The sequence below is a fragment of the Manis pentadactyla genome, chromosome 4 (genome assembly GCF_030020395.1).
Source record: "Manis pentadactyla isolate mManPen7 chromosome 4, mManPen7.hap1, whole genome shotgun sequence".
NCBI classification, from domain to species: Eukaryota; Metazoa; Chordata; class Mammalia; order Pholidota; family Manidae; genus Manis; species Manis pentadactyla.
Window position 1 is genome coordinate 113,245,470 of NC_080022.1, and position 25,797 is coordinate 113,271,266.

The 25,797-nt window shown below is 42.2% G+C and overlaps 1 protein-coding gene and 1 non-coding gene across 2 annotated transcripts; one reads left to right on the forward strand and one right to left on the reverse strand.

Annotated features, from left to right (window-relative positions):
• Positions 1-663: 663 nt before the first annotated feature.
• LOC118922474 (U2 spliceosomal RNA) lies at positions 664-852 on the forward strand. Its single transcript, XR_005028785.2, has one exon. It is a non-coding gene; the product is annotated as a U2 spliceosomal RNA (small nuclear RNA).
• A 5,740-nt stretch (positions 853-6,592) lies between these two features.
• On the reverse strand, positions 6,593-12,063 carry S100A11 (S100 calcium binding protein A11). The gene is made up of 4 exons (XM_036905084.2): positions 11,961-12,063; positions 11,642-11,838; positions 8,198-8,350; positions 6,593-7,260 (listed from the first exon to the last, which is right to left on the reverse strand). Exons 1-4 carry the CDS (start codon positions 12,061-12,063, stop codon positions 7,105-7,107), a joined length of 609 nt encoding a protein of 202 aa, XP_036760979.2. The 3' UTR covers positions 6,593-7,104.
• Between the last annotated feature and the right edge of the window lie 13,734 nt (positions 12,064-25,797).

Here is a 25,797-nt window from a genome sequence, read left to right on the forward strand (position 1 = left end):
GTGTCCTCTGGTCTTTATTCTAGGAAGGGTTGTCTTTGTTATATTTTCATAGATATATGTTGTTTTGGGAGGAGATTTCCGCTGCTCTACTCACGCCGCCATCTTCCGCCCCTTGATTTTTTTTTTCAAAAGCACAGGCAATAATATACAAAATAGATAAATTTGGCTTCATCAAAATTAAAGACATTTGTGCATCAAAGGATACTACCAACAGAGTGAGAAGACAACCTATAGAATGTGAAAATTCATGTAACTGATAAGGGATTAATATCCACATTATATAAAGAACTGCTATATTCAATAACAAAAAAACAAATAACCTAGTTAAAAAATGGGCAAAATTACCAAATTGTATACATAAATTATATGCAATTTTTCCATACCAATTATACCTCAATAAAGTTGGGGAAAAATGGGCAAAGGACTCAGACAGAATTTTTTTCCAATGAAATACAAATGGCTGATAAGGGTATGAAAAAAGGCTCAACATCACTAATTATTAGGGAAATGCAAATAAAAAAACTGAGCTACCACTTCGTGCCCTTTAGGATGATCATTACTCAAAAAACAAAAATAACAACTGTTTGTGAGCATGTGGAAAAATTGGAACCTTTGTGCATTATCGTGGGAATGTAAAATGGTGCAGCTGCTCTGGAAAATGGTATGGCAGTTTCTAAAATTTAAACATAAGGAAGTATCTGTTCTTATCAGTTTAATACCTGATATGTCCTCTATACTAAAGGACAATATACTAAATGGATTTTTGGAGCAGGGAGATGGAATAGGAGCTTGCTCTGTCCACTCTATGCATCATCCTGGTATTTCAGGACCTCTGGGAACAATGCACCGGTTTGAGGGGAGAAGAAAAAGAAAAAAAATTAAACAGGGTATTTCCATATGATACTGCAATTCCACTTCCAGGTATGTATCCAAAAGAAATGAAAGCAGGGACTTGAACAGATACTTGTACAGCCATGTTCACAGCAACACTGTTTATAGTAACCAAATGTGTGGAAGCAACCCAAGTGTCCATCAAGGGATGAATGGATAAACAAGAGGTGGTATACATACACAGTGGAATATTATTCAGCCTTAAAAAGGGACTTCTGACATGTTACAACATGAATGAACTTTGAGAAAATGACGCTACATGAAATAAGCAGCTACAAAAGGACAAATAGTGTATGATTTCACTTACATGAGATACCTGCAGTAGTTAAATTCACAGAGATGGAAAGTCGAATGTTGGTTGATAGGGATGGGAAAGGGGGAAAATGAGGTAATTGTTTAATGAGTTTCAGTTGGGAAAGATGAAAAAATTTCTGGAGATGGATAGGTGAGGGTTGCACAACAATGTGAATGTACTTAATCCTTCTGAACTGTACACTTAAAATGTTAAATTTTTCTTATATATATATTTACCCACAATTTAAAAAAGAAAAAAAACCATTTCAATAAATTTAGAATACATAATAAAAAGAAAACATCTACTTGCATTAGTGTTGCCAATTGATTCTCTGCTTCTCCCTGTGTCAGGAGTACAGTGTGGTACTGTCAGGGAGATACTGATCTCACCTTCCAATGTGCTGGATATTCTCTCTGCCCCTCCAGGTCCACCTTCTATGCTTCTGTGTCCTGCTCAGCCTTCCAATGGCAGGCACTGGCAGGAGATCAGAAGGCGCAAGGGAAAACTGCTATTTATTGTCCTGGTTCCCTCCTGTCTCCTATGGCCTGAGAGTGGCTGCTCTATATGTAAAACCACAGCATCTTTAGGAATCCCTCTCTCTTGCCTTGCCTAGTCAGGCCCTAGTGGTGGTAATAGCTCCTAATTTCACTAGTCCCTCGTGCTTTGCCATTCCTTGTTTGTTCTCTTATCACTGCCCACATATTTGTAATAGTTTTCTTCATTAAACTTTTCATCAGTGACCCTGTTGAATGTTCATGTGCTTCATGTGAGGACCCTGATACACACAGTGTCCCAAGTCTGATTTTATAACATAAATACATATTTTCAGACTTTATCTATAGGGGATCATTCTAATACCCTCAATGGATGTCTGAAACATGGATAGTACCAAACCCTATAAACATAACTATGTTTTTTCCTATACATACATAATTATGATAAAGTTTAATTAATAAGGCACAGTGCTTAACAATAATAAAATAGAATAATAATATGCTGTAGTACAAATTATGTGAATTTGGTCTCTCAAAATATCTTGTACTGTATTCACCCTTCTTCTTAAGGTGTGAGAGGATAAAATGTCTATGTAATGAGATGAAGTGAGGTGAAAGGCATAGGCACTATGATGTAGCACTAGAGTATAATAAGCCAGGAGGAGGATCATCTGCCTCTGGACCAAGGTTGACCTCAGATAAATGAAACTGTGGAGAACAATTCTGCAGAGAAGTGGGGGACTACTGTATACGCTGGACACCACATTAAGTACTAGTGATACAAAGATGCATGTAACTAGGTTCCTGTTCTTGAATTCAAGTTCAAGTTGGAGAAAACAGACACACAAAATCACTGTTACAATACAGAGTGATAAGTGCTATGATAGAGGTAAGAACAGAGAGTGCTGTGGATGCATAGAGTAAGGGCATTAAAATCAGTCTTGGGTAGGGGTGGGTGTAAGGAAGGCTTCCTGGGGAGATGACACTTGCGTTGCTCTGTGGGACAAGTAGGAAGAGGTGGAAAAGGGGCAGAGAGCTCTCAGGGCAGCAAGAAGAGATTACAAAGGCATGACACTTAGCTGTTCAGGAGTGTTTGGCAAGGCTAGAGGGAAGAACTGGTCATGATGAAAGCGGGAAATAAGACTGGAGTTTGAGGGACAGGGGCATGACCTTGAAGGCTCTTGAGTGCCCCCAAAGGAGTTTGAATTCCATCCTGCATGCTAAGAGGGACCAATGCCCAGTTTTAACCACAGGAATCATAATGATTTTCAGTTCATTTTTTTAAATGGAGAATTTAAAGATACTTTTGGGACAATCTGAGTGAAAGATCCTTTTAGATTTTTATGATTTTTTTCCTAATTTGTTTATAGTTGTCTCAGCTATACCTACATCACGACAGTGATCTTCAGTGAATTTTCCTAATCAAGTCTTTGAATTCAATTTGGCTTTCATAAATACAACAATTATCCTTTTACATTCATATTTTATGGTTTATGGACTATTTAAATTGCAGGATACAAGAACAAGTACAATGATATAAACAGATAGGGAATAACCACAAATACAGTTAAAAGAGAGTCTGAGATAAAGCAATGAGGGTGGGGAAGAGGAGATGAGTATGCAAGAGGTAAACCCCAAGAAATGAGGACTGGAGTTGTGAGAAATAGAAGTCTAGATTATCCTCAGGTTCTTAGTTTGAACAGTTAGGTGGAAGGTGGTGCTATGTACTGAAATCGGGTGTGAAACAAGAGGATCAGGTTTGGGGTGGATGTAGAATCCAGTTTAGAACATGTGTTGTTTGAGGTGTATGTTCCTTATGTGTTTGTTTGCAGCATCTATTTCCCATGCCTGATCCACTCTCCCCAACTCTCACATCCAATCAAATCCCCAAGTTCATCTGATTCTCCACCCAAATATCCCTTCAGTCTGCCCCAGCCTTCCCCTGGCCTAGGCCACCATCACCTTTGCAGGATCATCTGGATTCTGCAGCAGCTTCAGTAGTTTGGGTTAGGGGTCCATCCCAGTTTTAAGCGTTAAGTATGCAGCCGGGGCCTGTTATTCAGAGCACTGCATACTTTCAGACCACTGATTGGCCTAGGGGTGATCATGATCTAAACTGGTCCAAACAGGGCATCTTAGTAATTTTGAGAACTGGGGGATAAAGGCAATTGTTTCCCCCACATCAGTGGATTGTCTTCAAATTTAGAGACACCAGCTCCTAGAGCTGTCTAAAGCTAAAACTGTCCCTTGACTATTCAGTTACATGAGTCAATAAATTCCTGCTTTGCTTACAACTTAAATGGAGTTTTATATTACCTGCAACAACAAGAATCCTAGTTGTGGTTCAGCCAGGAAGAGATGATAAGTTAAATGGATGACAGTTCTAGAGGGATTTGGGCCGGGGATAGAAATATAGTCACTGGCATGCAGATCATGAGTTTGGAGGTTACCCAGGGAAGATGCAGTGTACAGCCAATCAGTGTAAGTGCTTTGAAAGGGGAGGTATGGGGCATGTATACCTAATGAGTTCAGTGAGGTTTTCTGGAGGAAAAATAGCTGTGTAGGCCAAGACAGGAAGGCTAAGAGGGATGTATGCATGAATTGGTGTGGTGAGGTGGGAGAGTGCTCCAGGCAGAGTGAGAGAAGCCCACTGTGTTGAGGGGACTAAACAAGTTCACTATGGCAGGAATTTAGAGGGTGCATGTGTGAGGGTGGAGGCAAAGAGGGGGAGTCAGATAAGTAGGGGTGCATTGTGGCTGGCCTTATATGCCCAAGAGCATTGCAGAGCCCTCTGAAAGGCTTTAAGATGGAGAGCAACCAGATCAGAGACTTCAGGAAGGAAAAAGGAGTGGATAGGGTCAAGGCTGGAGGAATGGGGCCAGTGAGGGGGCTGCTGCAGTATCCAGACGAGCAGTGGCGGTGGCCTGGGCCAGGGGAAGGCTTGAGGTGGACTGAAGGGATATCTGGGTGATCAGATGAACTTGGGGATTTGGTTGGATGTGAGGAATAAGGGGAAAGGAGTCAAAGCTGCCTTAACATTTTCTGGGCAGAGCAACTAGGTGGGTGGAGGTGTCATTTCCTGAGATGGGAACAGTGGAGGTTGGGAAGATGCTAAGGTCAGTTCGGGATATGATGAACCTAGGACAAGAATCTTGTCTGCTTCATTCATTCCCCTATGCCTGCCCCGCAGAACAGTGTCTTACACAGTATAAGTAAATCTTTGTTCAATACATGCATACACAAAAGATACTGGTATTATTATATGTGGAGAAACCTAGGAGGCAGTTTTGAAGCTCAGGAGCTAGAACTGGGTTGAGGAGGTAGATGTGAGTGATCATTTTCCTAGTAAATGAAGACACAGGAGTGGATGAGATCCACAGGGAGAATATGAAGCATGCGAAGGAAGCATTGCATGTGGACTAAAGGAGCATCAGCTTTTAAAGATAGTAACTGTCACTAATAATGCTTTCTTAACCATGATCTTCCATTAGCTCTGCTCCCTCTCCCTCATGTCATTAGCAGTTCTACTTCATTCTCCTTTGCTAAGTCTTCTTGTTGCCCTCCCCACCCCAGGTGAGGGAACACCCTCAGGCCCTCCTCTCTCTCTACTTCTCAAGCTAGGTAGCCTTTCCAAACTTCCAGATGCCCATTGGGCATTCCCAGCTGGATCTCTAACCACACCTCAAATACAACACACCTCCTCCCCAAACCAATGTCTCCTGATCTCTCTCTCCATCACTCACCTTGCATATGAGACACCCCAGAGAGTTGATTTGAATCTTGAATTAGCTTAGTACTTATTAGATCTTATCAAATCAAAGATAAAAACTTCCAGTTATAAATAAGACATGGGGATACGATGTACAGCATAGGGAACTATAGTTAATGTTTAACAACTACTTGGTGACAGATGATAGTTAGATTTACCATGATCATTTTGTCATGTATGCAGATATTAAATCACTACGTTGTGAAAATAATATTGTATGTCAACTACATTTCAAATAAAACAAACAAAAAACTCCATGAAAAACAACTTGAAAATATCAAGCAAGTGGAGATTTCCTGGTTGGTTCCTTGAGCCTGTTTTAGAGCCAGGGCTAGTGATTTCTTGGTAGAATAGCAAATGGGCCAGTGACTCTAGGGTACCTGGTGTTTTTCCATCTTTTCCCTGCCTCAGTGTTCTTTGGGACAGAACCACTTTTCACTTTAAAAAAATTTTTATGTAGGGCATACCTACCTGGCAAGGGAATAATATGGATAGTTTCATGACTACAGTTTCTTACCCCCCCACCCTGGTTGCTAATGAATTAAAGAACTCATCCAAGAAGTAGCAACAGTTCTACTTGGAAAATCTGGGGACTTGCGAACCTGAGGCACTGGTCTTCATTCTGGAATGTCAGAGCCAAAAAACTCCAAAACAGAGCAAAAAAGCAGTCTCAGAAATAGTCTGATTAGTTCTATTAATTTATGAAGAAACTGTGATCCAGAAAGATTTTTACTAGGAAGTTAAAACTCAACATAACTGGATAAAGAATCAGAGGTTGTGTGTGCTGCTTAGGGATGGGCGCGCACTGCTAACACCTGCTCCTCTATTCTATTGTTTAACCCTGGGTCAGACTTCAAATCCTTTCTAGGCTTTTCCCCTGCTGCTTCATCAGTGTGCTTAGAAAATTAAAACTGATGTTTAACCTAGGCCAAGCCAAACATAAAGACCTTAGTATTAAGACTCCTTGCTATTCCTCCAGCACCCCACTCCTCACCTCAGGACCTTTGTCCTTGTTCCTTCTGAAATGCCCTCCCCACCTTTCTGAATGCTTGTTCCTTCTTACCCGTAAGATCTCAGCACAAATGTTACCTCCTCAGAATGCCTTCTTCCAGGCCCTGTTATTCTGTAACAGACCACCTCATCTTTCCTCCATAGGATTCCTCACATTCGTGGAGTCCTTTATTTGTTCATTCTTTTTTTTTCTCCCCAACCAGAAAGTAAGCTCAGTGAAGGAAGGACCTTGTCTTGCTGACTGTATCCTCAGAGCTCATGACAGTGCCTGTAGCAGGGGTAAACAATGCCAAGTGACACCTCTTCATCAGTGTAATTTAGAGATGATTCTGTGATGTTAAGTTATGATTACAGATACACCCAAGATGTATTTTTACTATTTACTATGCAGCTTCTGAGAACTGCTTCCATCAATTGAATTTACATTCTTCCCATTCCTTCCCTCCCTGGCACAAATGTACTGACTTTCTAATGGGTGCTTTAAAAAAATGATATAGTTTTATTACTGCCAGCAGGAGTGGCCTGCAAGGGGTGGCAGGTGTGCCAGGCTTCGGGTACATAGGGTGTGAAGAGTAGGTGATGATTGGGAGGCTGAAAGGAAAGGGGTAATCTGGATGCCATGCCCAAGGGCTTGCTCCTCAGATTTACTTCTGGAAACGGGCAGACATGATAAAGGAGTCATGGCAAGCTATAGCCATGCCTCCAATAAGATTGAGAAATTCTTGGAAATCTAGCTGCCCATCACAGTTGAGGTCCAGTTTCTTCATCATACGGTCAAGGACACCAGGGTCCTTCTGGTTCTGCAAAGACAGTAACGATAATAATGAACCTATTAGTAGTACCTTTATACTGTACAAAGCCTTCAAATATGTTGCTACATTTTATTCTCACAAGAGTATGTGGAACAGGGTAGGGGTTACTAATATTCCCACTTGTCAGACACAGATACAGATTGAAAGAGGTGAAGCAACTTGCCTATGGGGAAGACCTAGGACTTGAACCCAGGTTTTGTGGCTCCTAGTCCAGAAATCAGGTTATTCAGTTTTATAAAAGCAACAAAACACTTTTCACAGTGTTGCATGCAACTCTAATATATAAATGTTACAAAAGTGAAGTGATTTGAGGTGGAAAGAGGATGCTGGTCTTGCTTAATTAGCCTTATCTTCCACACATCTAAGCCCCCAACACATACACTTACTTACAGCCACGGGCTACATGTGGCTACTGAAATTGATTAATTAAGAAAGTCAGTCCTTTAGTTGTACATGTGGCTAGCGGCTACCATATCAGATAATGTAAACATAGAACATGATTCCTATCATTGCAGAAAGTTCTTTTGGACAGGGCTGCCCTAGAGGTTTGGGATGGAGGAATAAAATTTGAAAGCTATTAAGCTATTTACGATTTCATATGCCCCCTCCTAAATGGAAAAAAAACCCTCCTAAATGGAAAAAAGCAAATTGCCATTCTCTGTGTCATGTAGTTTGTTAACTCTGATCTTTAAAACACACCTTATTCAAAGAAAATGAGAAGAGAGGTTTCCTTTAATAGTCCCTCAGAGCTCCCTCTGAGGCCTAGGAACTCAGCAGAGGCTGTGTGGACCCCTGGTTGGAGTAAACGAAAAGGAGGCAGGAGCATGGGGGCGTTGGCCGGTCCTTCATTCCCAGCTGTTCTGCCAGGCTCGTTTCCTGCTTTAGGTGGTTTTGGGAGGGTTGGGGTGGGAGCTGGGACTAGTACCTTTGTGAAGGCTGCCAGTTCTGTGTTCATGAAGGTTAGGAACTCGGTTTTGGAGAGTTTGCAGTTGTTACCATCCTTTCCAGCATACTTCTGGAAAACAGCAATCAGAGACTCGATGCACCGCTCAGTCTCTGTAGGGCCAGACATTTTTGCCTTTGGAGGAAAGAATTCAAGGCTCAGAAAGGGCAAGATGTCAAGGGCTGGACGCTAGAGACTCACTTTGGCTCACAGCATTTTTTAAAAGACTGGGTCATATTTTATAGGACTAATGGGCCCAAGTCGAGAAAGTCACATTCTGTGAGCTTCTGCCCACAGCACCTCACAAATTTATGCTAGGTGAAATATGAACAACGTAGGTATGTGTGAAAGCAGTAGACGGTCTAAGAGAGCGAAGGTGACTGGGTTTACTGACGTTTTTAGGATCTGTGGTTAAATGTATGTATAACTGTACACCTACAAATCCATATGCATGCCAAGCCCTGTCTATGGATTAAACGATTTTTTTTTCAAGAAGTGATGAATAAGTTTTTTTTTTTAAAGCAATACTGAATTCCCGACTCTTGTATTTTTCTAGAAGAAAACTAAAAGCATAGTTATTGTGTGAGGGGCTGGAGAACAGAACTTTCTGGATGTTCATAAACAGTTTTCATACTTGAAAGTGAAGAATCATTAATTTCACATGTGAGGAAACTGAGGGAACAGACGTGGCAGAACCGCCCTGGAATCTCAGCCTCCAGGTCCCTGTCTGCAGTCTCTGGCATTTGTTCCTCCTGCTTCCAGATGACACTAATTCCCACAGGAATGGCTGGCAGAACTTCTCCAGTCACTTCAAACCAGAAAGGTTGATATGGAGGCTCCCACAGCATCTGTAGAGCTGAACCACAGCTGTGGGTGCACCAGGAGGTGCAGGAGATTCAAATCCTGGGCTGGGCTCTGCTTTCCTTACGACAGAATTCTTCAAGGTAATTTGTTAACGCTGTGTCAGCCCATTATTCCCGCCAGCAAATGCAGGGAACTGGTGGGCTCCTCCTGGTGGAAAAGAGCCGCAACTGCAGAGGTTTTCTGAAAAACTTGCCAGGCTGCACCCTTCCTCTGAGACTTTATCTCTGTGTGGCAACAGTGTTGTCTGTTTGGACGGTGTCATTTGCAACTTAGCTTTTAGCCATTGATTTGTTCCTGAGACGGGTTTCCTGGAGCTCGTACCTGGAGGTTTCTGGCTATGATGAACTGATCTGACCTGTTACTGATCTGAGCGCTTAGTCACATGGCTGCCCACCTTGTTCCGGCAGCCTTTTAACCTCTCACTCTCTAGTGCTTCTCCAGCCTAGCTCAGGTGCCTGCAGCCCACTGCATCTTGAATATCTACAAAGCCACTTCAGTAAGTGGGTTCCGGTGGACTCTTCCACAGGTGGATTCTTTCCCAGAGCCAAACTGCTGTAATTTTTTTTTCTCAAAGAGAACTTTTTCTAAAGGAAAGAAAAGTGTTGGTAGGGTCAGGGTTGGGGGTGAGGGTGGCAAACTTAATACCATAGCCTAGAAACAGATGTGTTTGCTCAACAGCTTTTCTTATCAGGACTAAAATCACAGTTTTACTAATTCATCAGATGACAGGAAGGTTGGCTTGGGAGGGCACACTAGATAGGGTAGAAGATTCCAGGCTGAGAAGCAAGGGCTTTCTAACCTTTTTCTAGACCTAAAGAGCTTCCTCTACTCCTTAAATAATTCAGATTGCTTTGCTTTTCTGGTTTCCTTTTTTTCTCCTAAACATCAGCCTTGACTATGATTTAGACTATTTTTTCCCCCTCCTGAAAACTGGTGCTGTCAGCCACACAGAGAGAATGAAGAACTCAGTGTTTCTCTCCACAGGTAATTTTACAGAGCGAAAGAAACACAATTACCAAATTACTGAATGGGATGCAAAATTTGTAGAGCTGGAGAGGACTGTGGAAATGGTTCCTGAGAGGGAAGCCCAGAGCTGGGAGGTGAAGCGGGAGCTTAAACTGAGGAGAACCGCTTCTACTTGAAGGCCAATGCCCCCAACACCTCACTGCATCCTGGGAATTGTATTTGGTGGAACCATGATAGGAAGGAGACAAATGGTTTGATAAATGGACACTGTGAAAGAACTTATAAAAATGCATGCTACTCCACATTTGAGGAAAGTAAAGTAATGTAAAAAGAAGTAACACTTGACAAAGACTCAAGGATTACAGCTTGTCATTCTCAACCAACCTCCCTTTTCCTCCCAAGGATCCATGGAGGCATCTGCCTTTCTCCAGGGCAATCAGTCCAGGTCTTCACCACTGGGAGGTGGCAAGTCTGCCTTTTTCAGGTTCCTTGTGACACTGATTCTTCGTTTTCACATGGAAAGGCTATGAGTTAAACTGCAGGCTGGGATAAAGACTGACACACCAAGCAGGGGTTGGGAACACGTTTTGTAAAGGGCCAGATAGTAAATATTTTAGGCCAATGTGGCCTATATGGTATCTGTCATTCTGCTTTTGAGGCAAGACAGCTACAGACAACTGGTAAATTAATGGGTGTGGCCATGAGCCAATAAAACTTTATAGACGCTTAAGTTTGCTATTCACAGAACTTTCACACGTCACAAAGTAGTATTACTCTTTTGATTTTCTTTCAGCCATTTAAAAATGTAAAATCCATTCCTAGCTTGTGGGGGGAACAGAAACCCCATTAGGCCTGTGGCAGCTGTTTTCTGATTCCCTTCACCAAAGAAGGAAGGGCCAAGAACGAGGTGGACTTGGGAGGTGGCTTCATGGACAAGAGGAAGAAGGTTGGGAGGAGAAAAACAGGTGACCGAGCGAGGACCTAAAAGACGGTGCGTCAAAAGGAAAAGGAAAGGAGGGGGCCTCTGGACCGGCTCCTCCCACATTCTTGGCTGTGGTTCCGCTTTCTGGGATAGGCTTCGCTTTCAGCCTTGGTGCGTCGGCCGTTTGCCCGGGGCTTACTGGGACTCGGTTTTCCCCTGGGCTCAGACGACTAGGTTCCGAAATGTACCATTTGAGGTCCACAGAAAAAGCTAGTGCCGCGGGACAGAATTCCACGCGGACTCCAGCTTGTCTCCCAGGCTTCCCGAGCCTGTGGCGAGGGGCTTCCAGCACAAGCAGGGCGGGCGCTTCGCGCCCGTCTAGGCCCAGGGGGCGATCGGGGGCGGCCACCCCCGCGGCGCTCCAGTGCGCGGCGCTCGCTCTTCCCCAGCCCCGCGCCTATCGTTGCCGGATACAAAAGCACCTCCCGCGGGCTGATTACAAGCACAACTTTAGGCCTGTGTCTTCCGTCCCCTCTTCCCGAATTCCCGCCCAGATTAATTTTTCCTGTTCTTCTTCCAGCGACGCCCACATTTAACCCAAAGATCAAGCCGGGGGGAAGCATGCTGTTGCTCTTTTCATTTCATTTCAGAGGAAGACAAAAACCTGGGCTTACCGTGTCGGAGTGGAGCGAGGCGAGTTGGCTGCGACCCGGGGGCGGCGCGGCAAGCTTTACGCAGGAAGCTCGGGCTTCCGCTTCTGCCCCGCCAGAGCCCAGAGCCCCACGCCCTGCTCCCCGCCCCTCCCCAAGCCCCGCCCCGCGTCCCTCCCCGTGGCCCCCCAAACCCCCCTCGTCCTCTCTACACCGTCTGACTCACGCCTCCCCTTCCTCCGCCTGCCGTGCAGATACGGACTTGTCAGACCTCCGCCCTCTGCCAAACGACCTCACCTTAAAACTCAGTAAAAGCCGTTGTCTTCTCTGAGCCTCGTCTCACTCTTCTTGTCCTGTTGACTTTTCTTATTTAAACGTGCTGCATAGCGGTCTTCGGCAGGAAGCCTCTCTCTGTGTCGGTGGGTGTTTTCCATGTATGAGCCCATTTTGCTCATTCAGGCTGGATAGGGAGAAAGACCCCTTTTAAAAACGTGCAACACGCAGTGGGCCCCCGTTGCAGAGTGATTTCTGCCAAGTGGAGCTCCGTTGTCTCGTTGGTTTAGAGCGCAGTTCTCTCTAAACCAACAGCAGTAAAAAAAAAAAAAAAAAGAACCAAAAACCCCCAAACAGCAACAAAACCCCCACAAACCCCAAACCATAAACCACTGCAATTAAACACTGACCCATGCAAGTTGGGCATTTACCTGTGTGCATCGGCAGCGAAGTTGGGCGTTGTGGGTTCTAATCCTAGGTCTATTACTTTATTGAAGTACTTCCGGCAAAACCCCTCACTCCTCAGCCTCCTTATACTTACCTGTTGAAGTAGGTGGTATTGCCTTTTCCTACTTCAAGATTGTTATGACTGTTAAGTAAAATGTTGGCTTTGAGAGGACTTCAAAAAGTGGAGTAGATGTGAATGAAAAAGGGCTTGCATTGTGCACTACTTGGCATCTGCAGCTTCTCACCTCAGCTGCCCACTTGTGAGCAAATCTTCATCTTTACTCAGCTACTCCAGATACACATTTTCCGTTGTTCTTCAATCCACCTGAAAGTCTCACCTGTGCTGCAGACTCAGTAATTGAAGAAATAACTTGTTTTCCCTAGACCTACTTTCCCCCCCATCTTCCCCATATCAGCTAATAATACTGCCTTTTTCTATTCTTCTTTTCTCCCAGCTTGAGAACTTTGGAGCCAGGTTTTGACTCTAAATCCCTCTCATACCCCCAAATTGTATCAAGTGCCAAGTACTATCAGTTTTATTTTTACATCCTTTCTGGATCTGTCCCTTATATTTTCTATTCCCACCTTCAGTGTTCTAGTTTAGATTTTCATTACTTCTTTCTTCCAGTTTCCTAACTGGTCTCTTGCCCTTGAATCTCTTCTACTGACTGTTAAAAACACATTTTCCTAATGTACAGCTCTGATTAATTGCCTACTTAAAAACACAACAAAAGAACCAAACAAAATGGTTCCCCAGTGTCTTTTATATCAAACTTATTAGCTTCTTTCTGGATTTGAAAAACCTTTAACCTTAATTAATGAATGAATTCTTAAATTTATTTATTCAACAAATATTTTTGGAAATCTATGTGCCAAGCCCAGTGCTAGACACAAGAAACACAAAAATGAATGTGATACACTGCCTGTATTTGAGGTGCTCCATGGGTAGGCTTTAGACCTAGTGATTGGGAGGTGTTCCATGGATGGCTGCTAGGGTCTATAAATACCCTAAAGTTGTATGTGAAATTTTCTGTATAAGAATTCTTTTTTTCTCGGAAAGGATCTATAGATTTTATCTGATTCTCAGAAAAATCTATCAAAAAATATTAAAGAATCATTAGTCTAAATTACTCCATACCTGAATCATGGGACCTCCTATATACCACAATCCTCTTTAAGGGAAAATGTCTCACTTTGTAGACTCTGCTGCAGGGCCAGGCCAGTTGGTGAATTTTTGCATGATTTTATTCTGTGCCCACTGTCACAGCTGATTAGATTGAAGTTAACCCTGGACTCAAGGATTGCCAATCCATAAAATGGACAGTAGTATATGTTTAATGACATGACATGGAAAGGTGAACTGGGGCCATTCATCTTCTTGTTCTTGAGAAATGGAAATTAGAAACACATAGAAAATTAGGTCTTCAGAAGAGTTAAAGCTGAATATTTGCATGGAGAGCATCATGTGGCCATGGCAGGTTAAAATTACAAAGAAGCAAACACCATGAATAGGTAGAAGCTCTGAAGTTTGGAAAGAATGTGCAGAAAATCAATTGCTATCTGGAAATAAAAGAAATAGCTACTAGGATATTAGCTGAGTTGCATAAATGGTGAAGCACTGAGAGTGAATAGCCTGTGGTTCAATTTTACTAGTGTTTTTGTTCTTCTTAAATCTGGTTGTTTAGTTTTCCTGATTTTTTGTAAGACATTTATTCTTTCAATAACCTCTGCCCCATGAGGTGGCTTCAGTGAAACCAAAGGAACATCTAAGCCAAATAAACATGAATTTTTCAGAACCTGGTTGGGGGATCGGCCCCTTCCAATTAAGGCTGCCTGTGGTGGCACTTACCAGGGTCATGTTGAAATGGGGTCATTGCTAGGTTTTCAGTCAAAGGAGGGAGAGTTCAGGAAAGGTGGCGGGCAAGGGTAGATTTGGCAAAGTAGGTAAGCGATGTGTCAAATTAAAGGACAAGGAGCTGAGAATGAGTAAATTGATATCAAGAAACTAAAATGAGGTACAGATGAATAAAAGAGCTATTCGGGAGATAAAGGTGGGGACTTCCACAGTGCAGGGTAATTCTTATGTGCAACTGGGAACTCTATGCAGGGTTGGGTAGGTTCATAAGTGGACACTAAGCAGAATGTGACAAACATAATAATGGGTATGACCAAGGTACAGTGACGATGCTGGGAAGGAAATGAGTGGTTAACTCTGGAGGAATAGGGAGACCATCATGGAGAAAGTGAGGCTTGAGTTCTGTGGAAGGAAGAGAAAGAATTCTCCAGGCAGATGGGCATGGTGGTGAAGTGAGATGAAGTCCCAAGCATAGCGCAGTGCTTATGATGACAGATCCTAGAGCCAGTGTGGGGTTAAAGCCCTGTGCTTCAACATGCTGTCTATATGAGCTCCAGCATTTATCCGCTCTGTGCCTCAATTTCCTCATCTAAAAGTGGAGAGAATAGTAGTGCTTACTTCATATCGTTGTTGTGAGGATTAAGATATAATTCATAGAAAATGTTTAAAATGTAAAGCAGTGTCTTCAGAGGAAGCCTTACATAAATGGCTTGTGCAAAAGTCAAGAGGGATGAAACATATGTGTGTTCTTAGTATGTGCAGGTGGTTTGGTATGGAGTGATGGTAAATGTGAGGCCAAAGCTGTGGGATATGAACCTGGAGAGATAGGGTCAGAGCATTAAGGGCTATGCTTAAAAATTCAGATTGTTTCCTGAAGGTTATCTCAAGAACCCTGATGATTTGTAAACAGGAGAGTGATGTGATCCCCTTTACCTTCTGAGAAGGAACATAAGAAGATATTGTTATGATAACCAAGGTGAGTTGGTCATGGAGATGGGGGAGGGAATTGTCAAGTACTGAGAAGGCACAAACAATTGAATCTGGCTTCTGCTTGGATGTAAGGAGTGTGGAAAAGGAATGAAATTACTTTCAGACAGAATAGGACTGAGAACAGTCACATTTACTTACAGTATCTCTCTCTCACCTCAGCACCTTTGCACATCTGTCTGATCTGTCTGAAAATGTCTCTCATTCTTCTACTCATCTGTCTTAGTCTGCTTGGAATGCCACAACAAAATACCAAAGACATGATGGTTTAAACAACAGAAATATTTTTTCTCACAATTCTGTAGGCTTGAAGTCCAAGATCAGGTACTTAGCCAATCCAGTTCCTGGTTAGACTGTCTTCTTGGCTTGCACATGGCTACTTTCTTGCTGTGTCTTCAAATGGTGGAAAGAGATGGAAAGATCTCTCCCTCTTATAAGGCCACCGTCCTATTGAATTAGGGCCCCTCTCCTATGACCTTTAATCATTTAAACATAATTACCTCCTAAAGACCTGTCTCCAGAAACAGTCACATTAGGGGTTAGAGCTTCAACGTATGAATATTGGGTGGTTTGTATAAGTGTGTGAGGGGGAGCTTTGCTGTGTGTATGTGGGGGATTGGGATGGAGACACAGTTAAGTCCATAGCATCATCCTTCATACAACTTAGAAATCATCTTCCCTAAGCCTTCCTCATCCTCTAAGACTGGGCTAGATAGCTATACAAAAAAAGGAAAAAGTTAACATAGCAGCCCTGAGACTGCTATCCTTAGAAAGGCCTGCTTGCAAGGTTGGGAACTTGGATTTCAGGAGGTTTCCCTCCATTCCCTTGTGTGCCTCATGTGCCTAGGAGTGGCTCACTGTGCATGCACTGTTAGTACAAACAGTTTATGCTGCACACCTGCTTGGGAGTTTGGAATTTTGGTACATGCTAGACAGGGTGTACCTATGTGACAAGCCTCTAATAAAAATCTTAGGCACCAAATCTCTAATGAGGTTCCCTAGTAGATAGAACTTCATGTGTTGTCACAGTTTGATGCTGTAGAAATTAAGCATGTCCCGTACCCATCATATGTTCTCCCATAGCTCCTTGTATCATAATCTTTACCACACTCTACTATCATTTTCTGCTTACTTATTTGTCTTTCTCACTACACTTCAAGTTATGTGAGGGCAGAGGTGGTTCCCTGCTTACTGCAATGCTCCCGACATCTAGTACATGACAGAAGGAAAGTCCCCTGTGTGGGAGGAACTGTAAGTGCTGGGGGGCTACAATGGTCAACAAGGCTGGTGAAGTCTCTGTTCTCATAGTGCCCGACCAAGCTTTTGTGAACAAACCAAGATTTAATGAACAAGGAGGAAAATGATCCAGCATAAGAGAAAAAAAGAGAAATGGTCGAGGGGCAGGAGGAGACCCAAAGACTTCTTTGGTGTCATGAAGTCCATGGAAGAGAGATTTCCAAGATGGAGGAAATGGTCTACGAGGTAGAAGTCTTCAGAGAGACAGAGTATGATGAGCCCTGAGATGTGTGCACTGTATTTGGCAGTTTTATCTTTAGAGAACTTTGCCCAAGCAGCTTTAGCATAGTGGTAGGGAGGAAGGCAACTGACAGTGGATGTGGAGTGAGTGGGGGATGAGGAGTCGGGGCAGGGGCTGTGAGGGGGAGACAAGAGATGGGGTGGCGGTCAGAAGGGATCTGGCACCAGGCAAGGATCAAAGACATGCAGTGGAGGCTTGAGTCAGTTCACAGGCTGTGAAGGAGTTCTTGGAGTCAGAAGGCAAACAGATCCAGGGCTGAAGGTGTAGTGATGATAGAGCAGGGTATGGGAGGCACTGTAGGTGGGTGGGAGCACCCCACAGAGGTGGAAAAGGAGGAAGCCAGGAGCGAGCCTGCAGATGGTGCATAGGTTTGGGAGGGCTTTGGAGGGGCGCCTCCCTGATGCCACTGTTGAGGCTATGAGACAAGAGGTGAGGACATCTGAGACAGTGGCTATTGGACTAGAAGTTTTCAATGGTCTCAGAGGAAAATGGAAAGGGCAGTTGACTGAGAATGGCTGAGTGGTGTAAAAGCTTAGGAAATTATAATTTTGCAGTTACGCTAATCCATCTAGTTGGGTGATTGTGTAGCTGTATGACTTTCTCCAGGTGTGCTTAGAAATTTAGTCATTGCATCCAATGAAGAGGAGTAGATTCAGAGTTAAGGTTTCACAGGATGGGTGTAGCAGGAGGATAAGACAGTGGAGTTGCAGGTGTGGGTGAGGAAGTAATCCATTTGATTGGGCATTGAGTACAGGACAAAAAAAGACACAGAAGAAGCAGGGACATGGATAATGGGTGGGCAAAAAGCCTCCATGAAATCAAAGAACAAGTTAAGTGGAATAGGGGGATGAAGAGAGCTGGGGATGTAAGGAGTTATTGGTATAATATAATCTTCCAGTGATCTATTATTGTGTAGATAGAGCCTTATGAATGATGGCAAAAACCAAGCATGGCTGGTTCCAGTTTAAGTGGAGTGAGCATGAAGGAGGTCAACAAGCTCTGGGGGTGAGGGTCAGTTGGGTCATGTGCATCAATGCCGAGCTCATCCAGGTGATGAGAGGAGTTGGAGCGGAGTGCAAGACTGTGCAGCAGGTTACAACGTCTGATGTGAAACTGGTATGTGACACTGATAAGTGGTGGCGAAGGGTCTCAAAGTGTCATCAGCCACTTTTCCTTATATAGTATATGTTTTAAACTAATGGAATCACTGATTATCACCAAAGAACAAAAACAAAAAAACCTTCTGTACTTTCATTGCTTTGCCATTGTTCAAGCTTTCTCTGTTTTTGAAACATCCTTAATTTCAGTTCCCTCTGATGAAATTCTATGGCTCCTTCAATGAAACTGCTTCTTCATGAAGCTTTCCTGCTTGCTACCACCCTTTCTTTGTCCTCCCATAACATTTTGTAAATATTTTGGGGGAAAGGATTTTAATATTCTGCTATATATTAAGTAGATTTATGTTTATAGATGTCTTATCTTTTGTGATAGCATGTGACAGCATTCCTTCAAATTTTGTGATCTCTTTTGTTCATCTTTGTGTCATTCATAGAAATCTGCACATAATAAAACCCAGTGAACATTCCTGGAATTGAACAAATAACAGGAGTTCGGAGCAGGGCCTGTATCTGGTTTAATTTGGTATGATTTAACATTCATGACTTAATGTTAAATAATTTGTTGCTCCAAGAAGTATTTTTTGACTCTTTGTGTTGTTTTCCTTTGTTGGGGAAGGATCTCAAGATATTTCTGTTAAGGGTCTTAAAATTTATATTCATTAAGTTATTCAACAAGTATTTATTGAGTACCAGATCCTGTGTAGGGTCTAAGGATGCAAAGAAACAAGGCACAATTCCTGCTTTTCAGGAAAAAATTAGATTTCCCCAAATCTAATGTGATTAATAAAACCAGAATGGAATCTTCCAGAAACTGAGCCTTATGCATCAGAAGGTTTTCACTCAGTCTCTAGGGTGAGGCTCCTTCCAGTTAAGTCCTGGGCTAGAAAGCTTATTTCTTAAAGATAAGAACTATAAGGGGAGATAATTAGGTTTCTCTCATAATGTATAGTTCTTGTCCAGAGCTGCATTTGCAATATTAAGGAATGATCCTGCAATCTCTGAGGCCACTGCAGTATATAAGTGGGAATGCTGGACGAGAAACCTAAAGAGTTGAGTTTGAGTTCTAGCCCTCTCCCTTACTAGAAATGCTGTTTTTTATTTCTTATCTTCAGTTTTCTCACATTCAAAATGGGAATAATAATTAAGGAGATAATAAATATAAAAGGGCTCTGTAAGTGGTGAGGTGTAATACAGATGTAATTACTACTTGCATTACTGCTATGTGGATTAAATGAAAGTGTGCTTTGTAAACTGTGCTTTGCAGATAGATATTGGCTGTCATTATGGTTATTCCTCCAGGCCCCTCCCTCCTCTCATTTCCCATTGCCCTGATTGTTGGCCTTCATTAATTTCCTCACTTGTACCGCTGTGGTAACATCTTCAGAGCCACAGAGTCCCTGTGCAATCTGCTGGGAGTTAACTGCTTTCCTCCATTATCTGCACACATTTACATTCTCTTTCACATTCTTCTAGACATCTTTCATGGGTGGAAACCATTAAAATCCTCCACAAAATTGGTTGCATGGCTTCAACTGTTGTTAGGCAGAGTTGATACATTTTCTCTTTCACAATGACCCACAGCAAATTGTCACATGTACATTAAATTTCTATTTCGAGGAGGCCACACTATATTAGATCCACATCCAATCCATTGTGATCTGAATGTGTCATCTAAATATTCTTAGTGGGTCTGTGTTGCTTAATTTTTAATCCAAATTCTTCATCTTGGAATTCAAGGTCCTTTATGGTTTAATCCTAGCTATTTTTTCATTATTTCCCTTCATTCACTCTAGCCATGTGTAACTTTTCACTGTTGCCTGTAGGCAGGGTTAATCTTCTAGCTCGTTCTCACTGGTAAGGCCACATTAGTTGTTTAAATATTGAAATTCTTCTCTCCCAGTTGCTCAATGGCCTCTCTTCTTGCCAGAATCCCTGAGTACTGTACACTTGAAGCTCAACCAGTCCAGTCCCCTCCTAGGCCACATGATTCCCATACTTAAGTAATTTAAGGGTTAATGCTTGGCATGGAGAAGGTCTCTGGGACTTGGCTTGAGGGCAGCCTGGCCACTATTCTGACTGGTCAGTGCTAGGTCACATTTTTAATATCTTCCAGTCATTAGGAGCCCCACAATTTCCCACTGAATGTTTTTTGTTCTCATTATTCCTCCCTTTCATCTGGAATGTTTTCCCCATTTCCTCATGTCCAAATTCTACCTAAATGAAGACCCAGCTCAAAAAGAACCTTCTCCATGAAGCTTTCACTTATCTCTTCCAACTAAAAAGGCCTATCTCTTCATTAATCTACCACAGCCCTTTATTGGCACTTTTCTTGTGGCATGTGTTACAGCCTATCTTGTAGCTATTTAAGAATGTGGCATTTTTTTCTGTTAGACTGTCAGCAAATTGGGGACTGGATTGATTCTACCTTTTGTTTGTGGCACCACCAGCCTTCCAGAGGGCATTCAAAATCCTTCTCCTTACTCATACTCTGGGTCTAAGACAAGGATCAGTTAATGATAAGCATGAAGACTTTTACGTGGCAAATGAAGAATTTAAAGGTTTCTTGTGGTCTGTACTGTGGTCTTTCTTGATGGCTTAACACTTTTGTACAGTAAGACTTCCTCCAGTTTCACCTCTCTCTGGCTTCCATACTCCCAACCCCCAGTTTTTGGAAGGCCTAAGAATGGACAGTTCAGCTCAGCTCTGTTCCTAGAATTTAGGGATGAATTAGGGCACTTTTGGGTGAAATCAATAGAAAGTTGATTCACGCTGGTTTAAGTAATCATGAAATTATTATTTATTATCTCTGTAACAGGAGGCCCTGAGACAAGAAGTTTCCAAGGCTTATTGGAAAAGCAGCAGCTCAGTGATGTCATTAGGAAAAGGTTCTTCTTTTTATCTCATGGTCCACATTACCCTTGTAATCATAGGATGACTACCAGCAGCAGGTGGCACACGTGGGGCAAGTATTTCCTTGTTCATATTCAGTGGGAGAGACTTGCTTCTCTTTCCCAGAAACCCTGAGCAAGCTTCTTTTAAACTTCATTGCCCAAAATGGTTTCAGCTTGCCTATCCCTGAACCAGTTGCTGTCCAAAGGGGAACTACCTCATTAGCTGAGACAAATTATTTGGGGTAGAATAGGTGTTGGGGAGCTGAGGAAGACTGTATTTTCCAAAAATGGCCAATCTGCTGTCCAACATGTTCTTCTTACAATATGACCTTCACACTCCTCCCATCAGGAGGTGGGATCTATGTTTCCTCTTCTTTTTTTTCTTTTTAATTTTGGTATCATTAATGTACAATTACATGAGCAACATTATGGTTACTAGACTCCCTCCATTATCAAGTCCCCCCCACATAACCCATTACAGTCACTGTCCATCAGCATAGTAAGATGCTATAGAATCACTGCTCGTCTTCTCTGTTACACTGCCTTCCCCGTGCCCTCCCCACTATATTATGTGTACTAATTGTAATGCCCCCCTTTTCCCCCTTATCCCTCCCTCCCTTCCCACCCATTCTCCCCATTCCCTTTCCCTTTGGTAACTGTTAGTCCATTCTTGGGTTCTGTGAGTCTGCTGCTGTTTTGTTCCTTCAGTTTTTCCTTTGTTCTTATATTCCACAGATAAGTGAAATCATTTGGTATTTCTCTTTCTCCGCTTGGCTTGTTTCACTGAGCATAATACCCTCTAGCTCCATCCATGTTGTTGCAAATGATAGGATTTGTTTCCTTCTTATGGCTGAGTAATGCTCCATTGTGTATATGTACCACATCTTCTTTATCCATTCATCTACTGATAGACACTTAGGTTGCTTCCATTTCTTGGCTATTGTAAATACTGCTGTGGTAAACATAGGGATGCATATGTCTTTTTCAAACTAGGCTGCTGCATTCTTAGGGTAAATTCCTAGGAGTGGAATTCCTGGGTCAAATGGTATTTCTACTTTAGTTTTTTGAGGAACCTCCATACTGCTTTCCACAAAGGTTGAACTAATTTACATTCCCACCAGCAGTGTAGGAGGTTTCCCCTTTCTCCACATCCTCGCCAACATTTGTTTTTGTTTGTCTTTTGGATGTTGGCCATCTTAACTGGTGTGAGGTGATATCTTGTTGTAGTTTTAATTTGAATTTCTCTGATGATTAGCGATGTGGAGCATCTTTCCATGTGTCTGTTGGCCATCTGAATTTCTTCTTTGGAGAAGTTTCTGTTCAGATCCTCTGCCCATATTTTAATTGGATTATTTGCTGTTTGTTGATGTACATGAGTTCTTTATATATTTTGGATGTCAACCCTTTATTGGATATGTCATTTATGAATATATTCATCCATACTGTAGGATGTGTTTTTGTTCTGTTGATGGTGTCCTTTGCTATACAGAAGGTTTTCAGGTTGATATAGTCCCACTTGTTCATTTTTGCTTTTGTTTCCCTTGCCTGGGGAGATATGTTCATGTGTTCCCTCTTCTTGAATCTGGTGGGCTTATATCCAGTTTGGAAGTGACACAATATGATTTCTGAGATTACATGTTAAAGGGTGATATGGAGTCTACTTGGTTCCCTCTTGGGAAGCTTACTCTAGGAACCCAGGCACCATGCTATGAGAAGGCTCAAGCTGCCTAGTGAACAGACCCATATTAGAACAACCAGTAGTGGAGCGGTGTTTTTTAAATTCTGAGGTAGATTGTCATGCAGCAGTGTATAACTGGAACAAGTGCCCACCATAGAAATAATTGTGTTTCCTAAGTGCTTTCTTACCATTATTGTCATTGGGTTGGCTAGATAATCAAGGGCAAGGCCTAAGGTAAGGGCCTTGCGGAAAGACTTGAATCCTGAAAGGAATTTTATTGTTTAAATAAAACAAACTTATTCAAGTATTCACTATTTATATAGTGAATTCCCTTATGTTCTATAATACAAACTTATCCCAACTTATTCACTAAGTCTGGAAATTCTAATGGGATTTTGGGCTCAAGCTGTATAATAATAAACTGTGAGTTTGCACATCTCCTTCAAGAAGTTACAGTGGGAGATGGCTGGTTGTCATTTGGATGTTTGAGATGCAAGGAAAATAATCATGACTAATATCTAACTCCCTTTTTAGTTAAAGAGTGGCCCCTGGAGGGAGTAAGTTTAGCTAAGGCATATTTCTCTCAGAGGCCCTTCTTACCTGTTCTACCTACTCCAGGAACCAAGATCTTGACTGACTGTCAGAATGATTCACTCAATTAGAGTAACTATTCCCCAAAGGAATTTATTTATTTTAACTGAGAAAGAGAATGACTGCATTCACACGTTGGAAAATCTACATATAGTTTTTTAAACTGCTAACTCCATTATAAATATGTAATAGAGTAATAATATGTGGGGTGACTTTGATGGTAACAAATTTTGTCTCTCAAGGATATGACTGAAGTCCTTAACTAGGTGTGGGTGAAGGAATTATCACAAGAACAAAAGCACTCACTGGGAAATTGTGGGACTCCTAATGAGTGGAACATATTCAAAATGTGACCTGGCACTGACAGATCAGAAGTATTGCCCCCCAGAAGATGGGCGGTGCCACAAACAAAAGGAATTAATGCTCTATTTTGTCATCTGGGTTTGCTTATTTCCCTGAACTTTTATGTACCTGCCCTTTGCCTTGTTGACCCCCCCTGTCAAATGATCCAGATTACTCATTTCCTGATATTCAAAGCTCTTCCAGTTTTTGCAGAGAAGTCTTGGAATCTGTCTACAGTTTCTTAAAGTTCACACTTCGAGCACTATTTTCACCAACTAATTTGCAGCTGCAGGTTTGGATACTGTTGAAACATAGTTTGTCCTCTCTGTTGACTACATTTTGCAAAGTGAAGTGGCCTATTCCTGGACCTGACTTTCCTTTCTCTGCAGGTCCTTCGCCCTGCAAACTGGCAACAGTTGGGCTTAGGTGGAATATCTGAAACTTTGGCAGAAAAACAACTTACAGATTCCAGAGGAGAGAATCTCTCCTCTCTTTTCTCCACTGACCAAATATAGAGGTGGCTTTCGTTGCTTCCTGAATTACATGGCCAGAAATCCCTGTGACTTTGCTTCCTTTAGGATTTTATTATTTCAAGGTTTCTGTTATTCCAACCACTGAGGCACTCAATAAGTACTTGTTGGGTGAGTGAGTGATTTTATATGGTTTGCAATGTTGGAGCTATCCATTAGAGATAAAGAAACTAAAGCCCAGAGAGGTTGTAGGACTTGGCAAGGAGCAGAGGCCGGCTTAGAACTAGGTCTCTTGGCTTTATTGTAAATACTTGTTTATCCTGAGACTCAGCAGAACACCCTTTCTTTCTGAAAGCTTTCCTGCTGGCCTCTCCTGCTCTTGCCCCATCCTGCAGAGGTGACCACTGCCTCCATGGTACCCTGTACAGATGTCCTCCACTGCTTCAGGCAGTTTTTCATCTACAGGTGTATCGCTTCCTACAGAAACAGCAAGCTCCTCGAAGACAGAGGCCATATCTTAGTTTTTAAAAACATTCAAGCCCTAGCACAGTTTTGGCCTTCAGGATACAAATAAATGAATCTTTGAATGAAGTACTGAGTAAATATAGTGACTGCTTATCTTAGATTTGTCATCTCTGATAGTAAACTTCAAACTCTCTACTCTTCCTCTCTGTGATCATACCTGTCAGATCAAGTGCCTCAACACTTTATAATAGAAATATTTTCCTTAGACATTGTATATATGTCTCTATATGTGTGTTTAAATTTTTTTCTCTTTAAACTAATTATTAAAAAAGAAATATAGGCTTATTGTATAAAAGAGATTCAAACAGTGCAGAGGGTTTAAAGCAAAAAGCAGAAGCTTCTCATTCCCCCTAGACCCATTACCCTCTGTAATCAACTTTCTTGTGGTGTTTTCAGTAATTGTTTTCTTTCACTTACATATATGAAGTCATACATGAAGTATACACTCATTTCCCATTTGTTTTGTTTTCATTTAATGATCCATTTTGGTCATCTTTTCATATTAGTGCATCTATTTCCACCTTACTCTTCTTAATGACTACATAGTATTCTATAATAACAGGTACAGTATCAAAAGTCTAATAATGTTTTTTTGTTGAAAGACAATTAGATGGCTTCATTTTTTTCCCTAATAAATGTTCCAGAAATCCTATGCATGTACAGGCCTATGTGAGGAGAAACTCTTTGAAGTAGAACCAATGGTTTCCAGAATATGAGCATTTACGATTTTGACAGATATTGTAAAATTGTCTCTCAAGGCTTAATAGTTTTGACAGATAAAACAAGTTACTTATTAGGTCTGTGAATCAGCATGTCTGCTGAGACACATACACCAAGTGGACACAAAGGCGTTAAATGCTGTGGTACTGTCTTGTCAATGGGTTTCAGCCCTGGGCAAGTTTGCTATGGATTCAGTGTGACCAGAGAAATGGACAGCAAAATGTTCTTGGGGTGAAAGGGTTATACCCAACTTTATTTCCAGGTGGCAGGTCAGTCACTAAAATCCCGTTCACTCAGAGTGAGTCTGCATGCGGTAAGCCAGTCTCTGCCTCTGGGCCTCTTTGTCTGCACAGCCATCCTCTGGCACCTCTGTCTGCACAGCCATCCTGCACAGCCATCCTCTGGGACTCTCTGCACAGTCGTCCTGCACAGCCGTCCTCTGGGCCTCTGTCCTTGGCACTGCCACCACTCCAGCCTCTGCTCTGCTCTCCTGAAGCCTTGCAGCCCTGCCACCGTGTCGTGCCCAGAGCACTGGTTGGAGCTCTTTTTATAGAGTCAACAGCCATGCATTACCCACAGATGTGCAGTGAGTTAGCCAACCACAGCCAGGTGAGAATCCTGGCCACAGGAACTCTCATTTTTTTTTTTTCGGTAATTATTTTTTATTGAAGGGTAGTTGACACACAGTATTACATTAGTTTCAGGTGTACAACACAGTGATTCAACATTTATATACATGATAATTC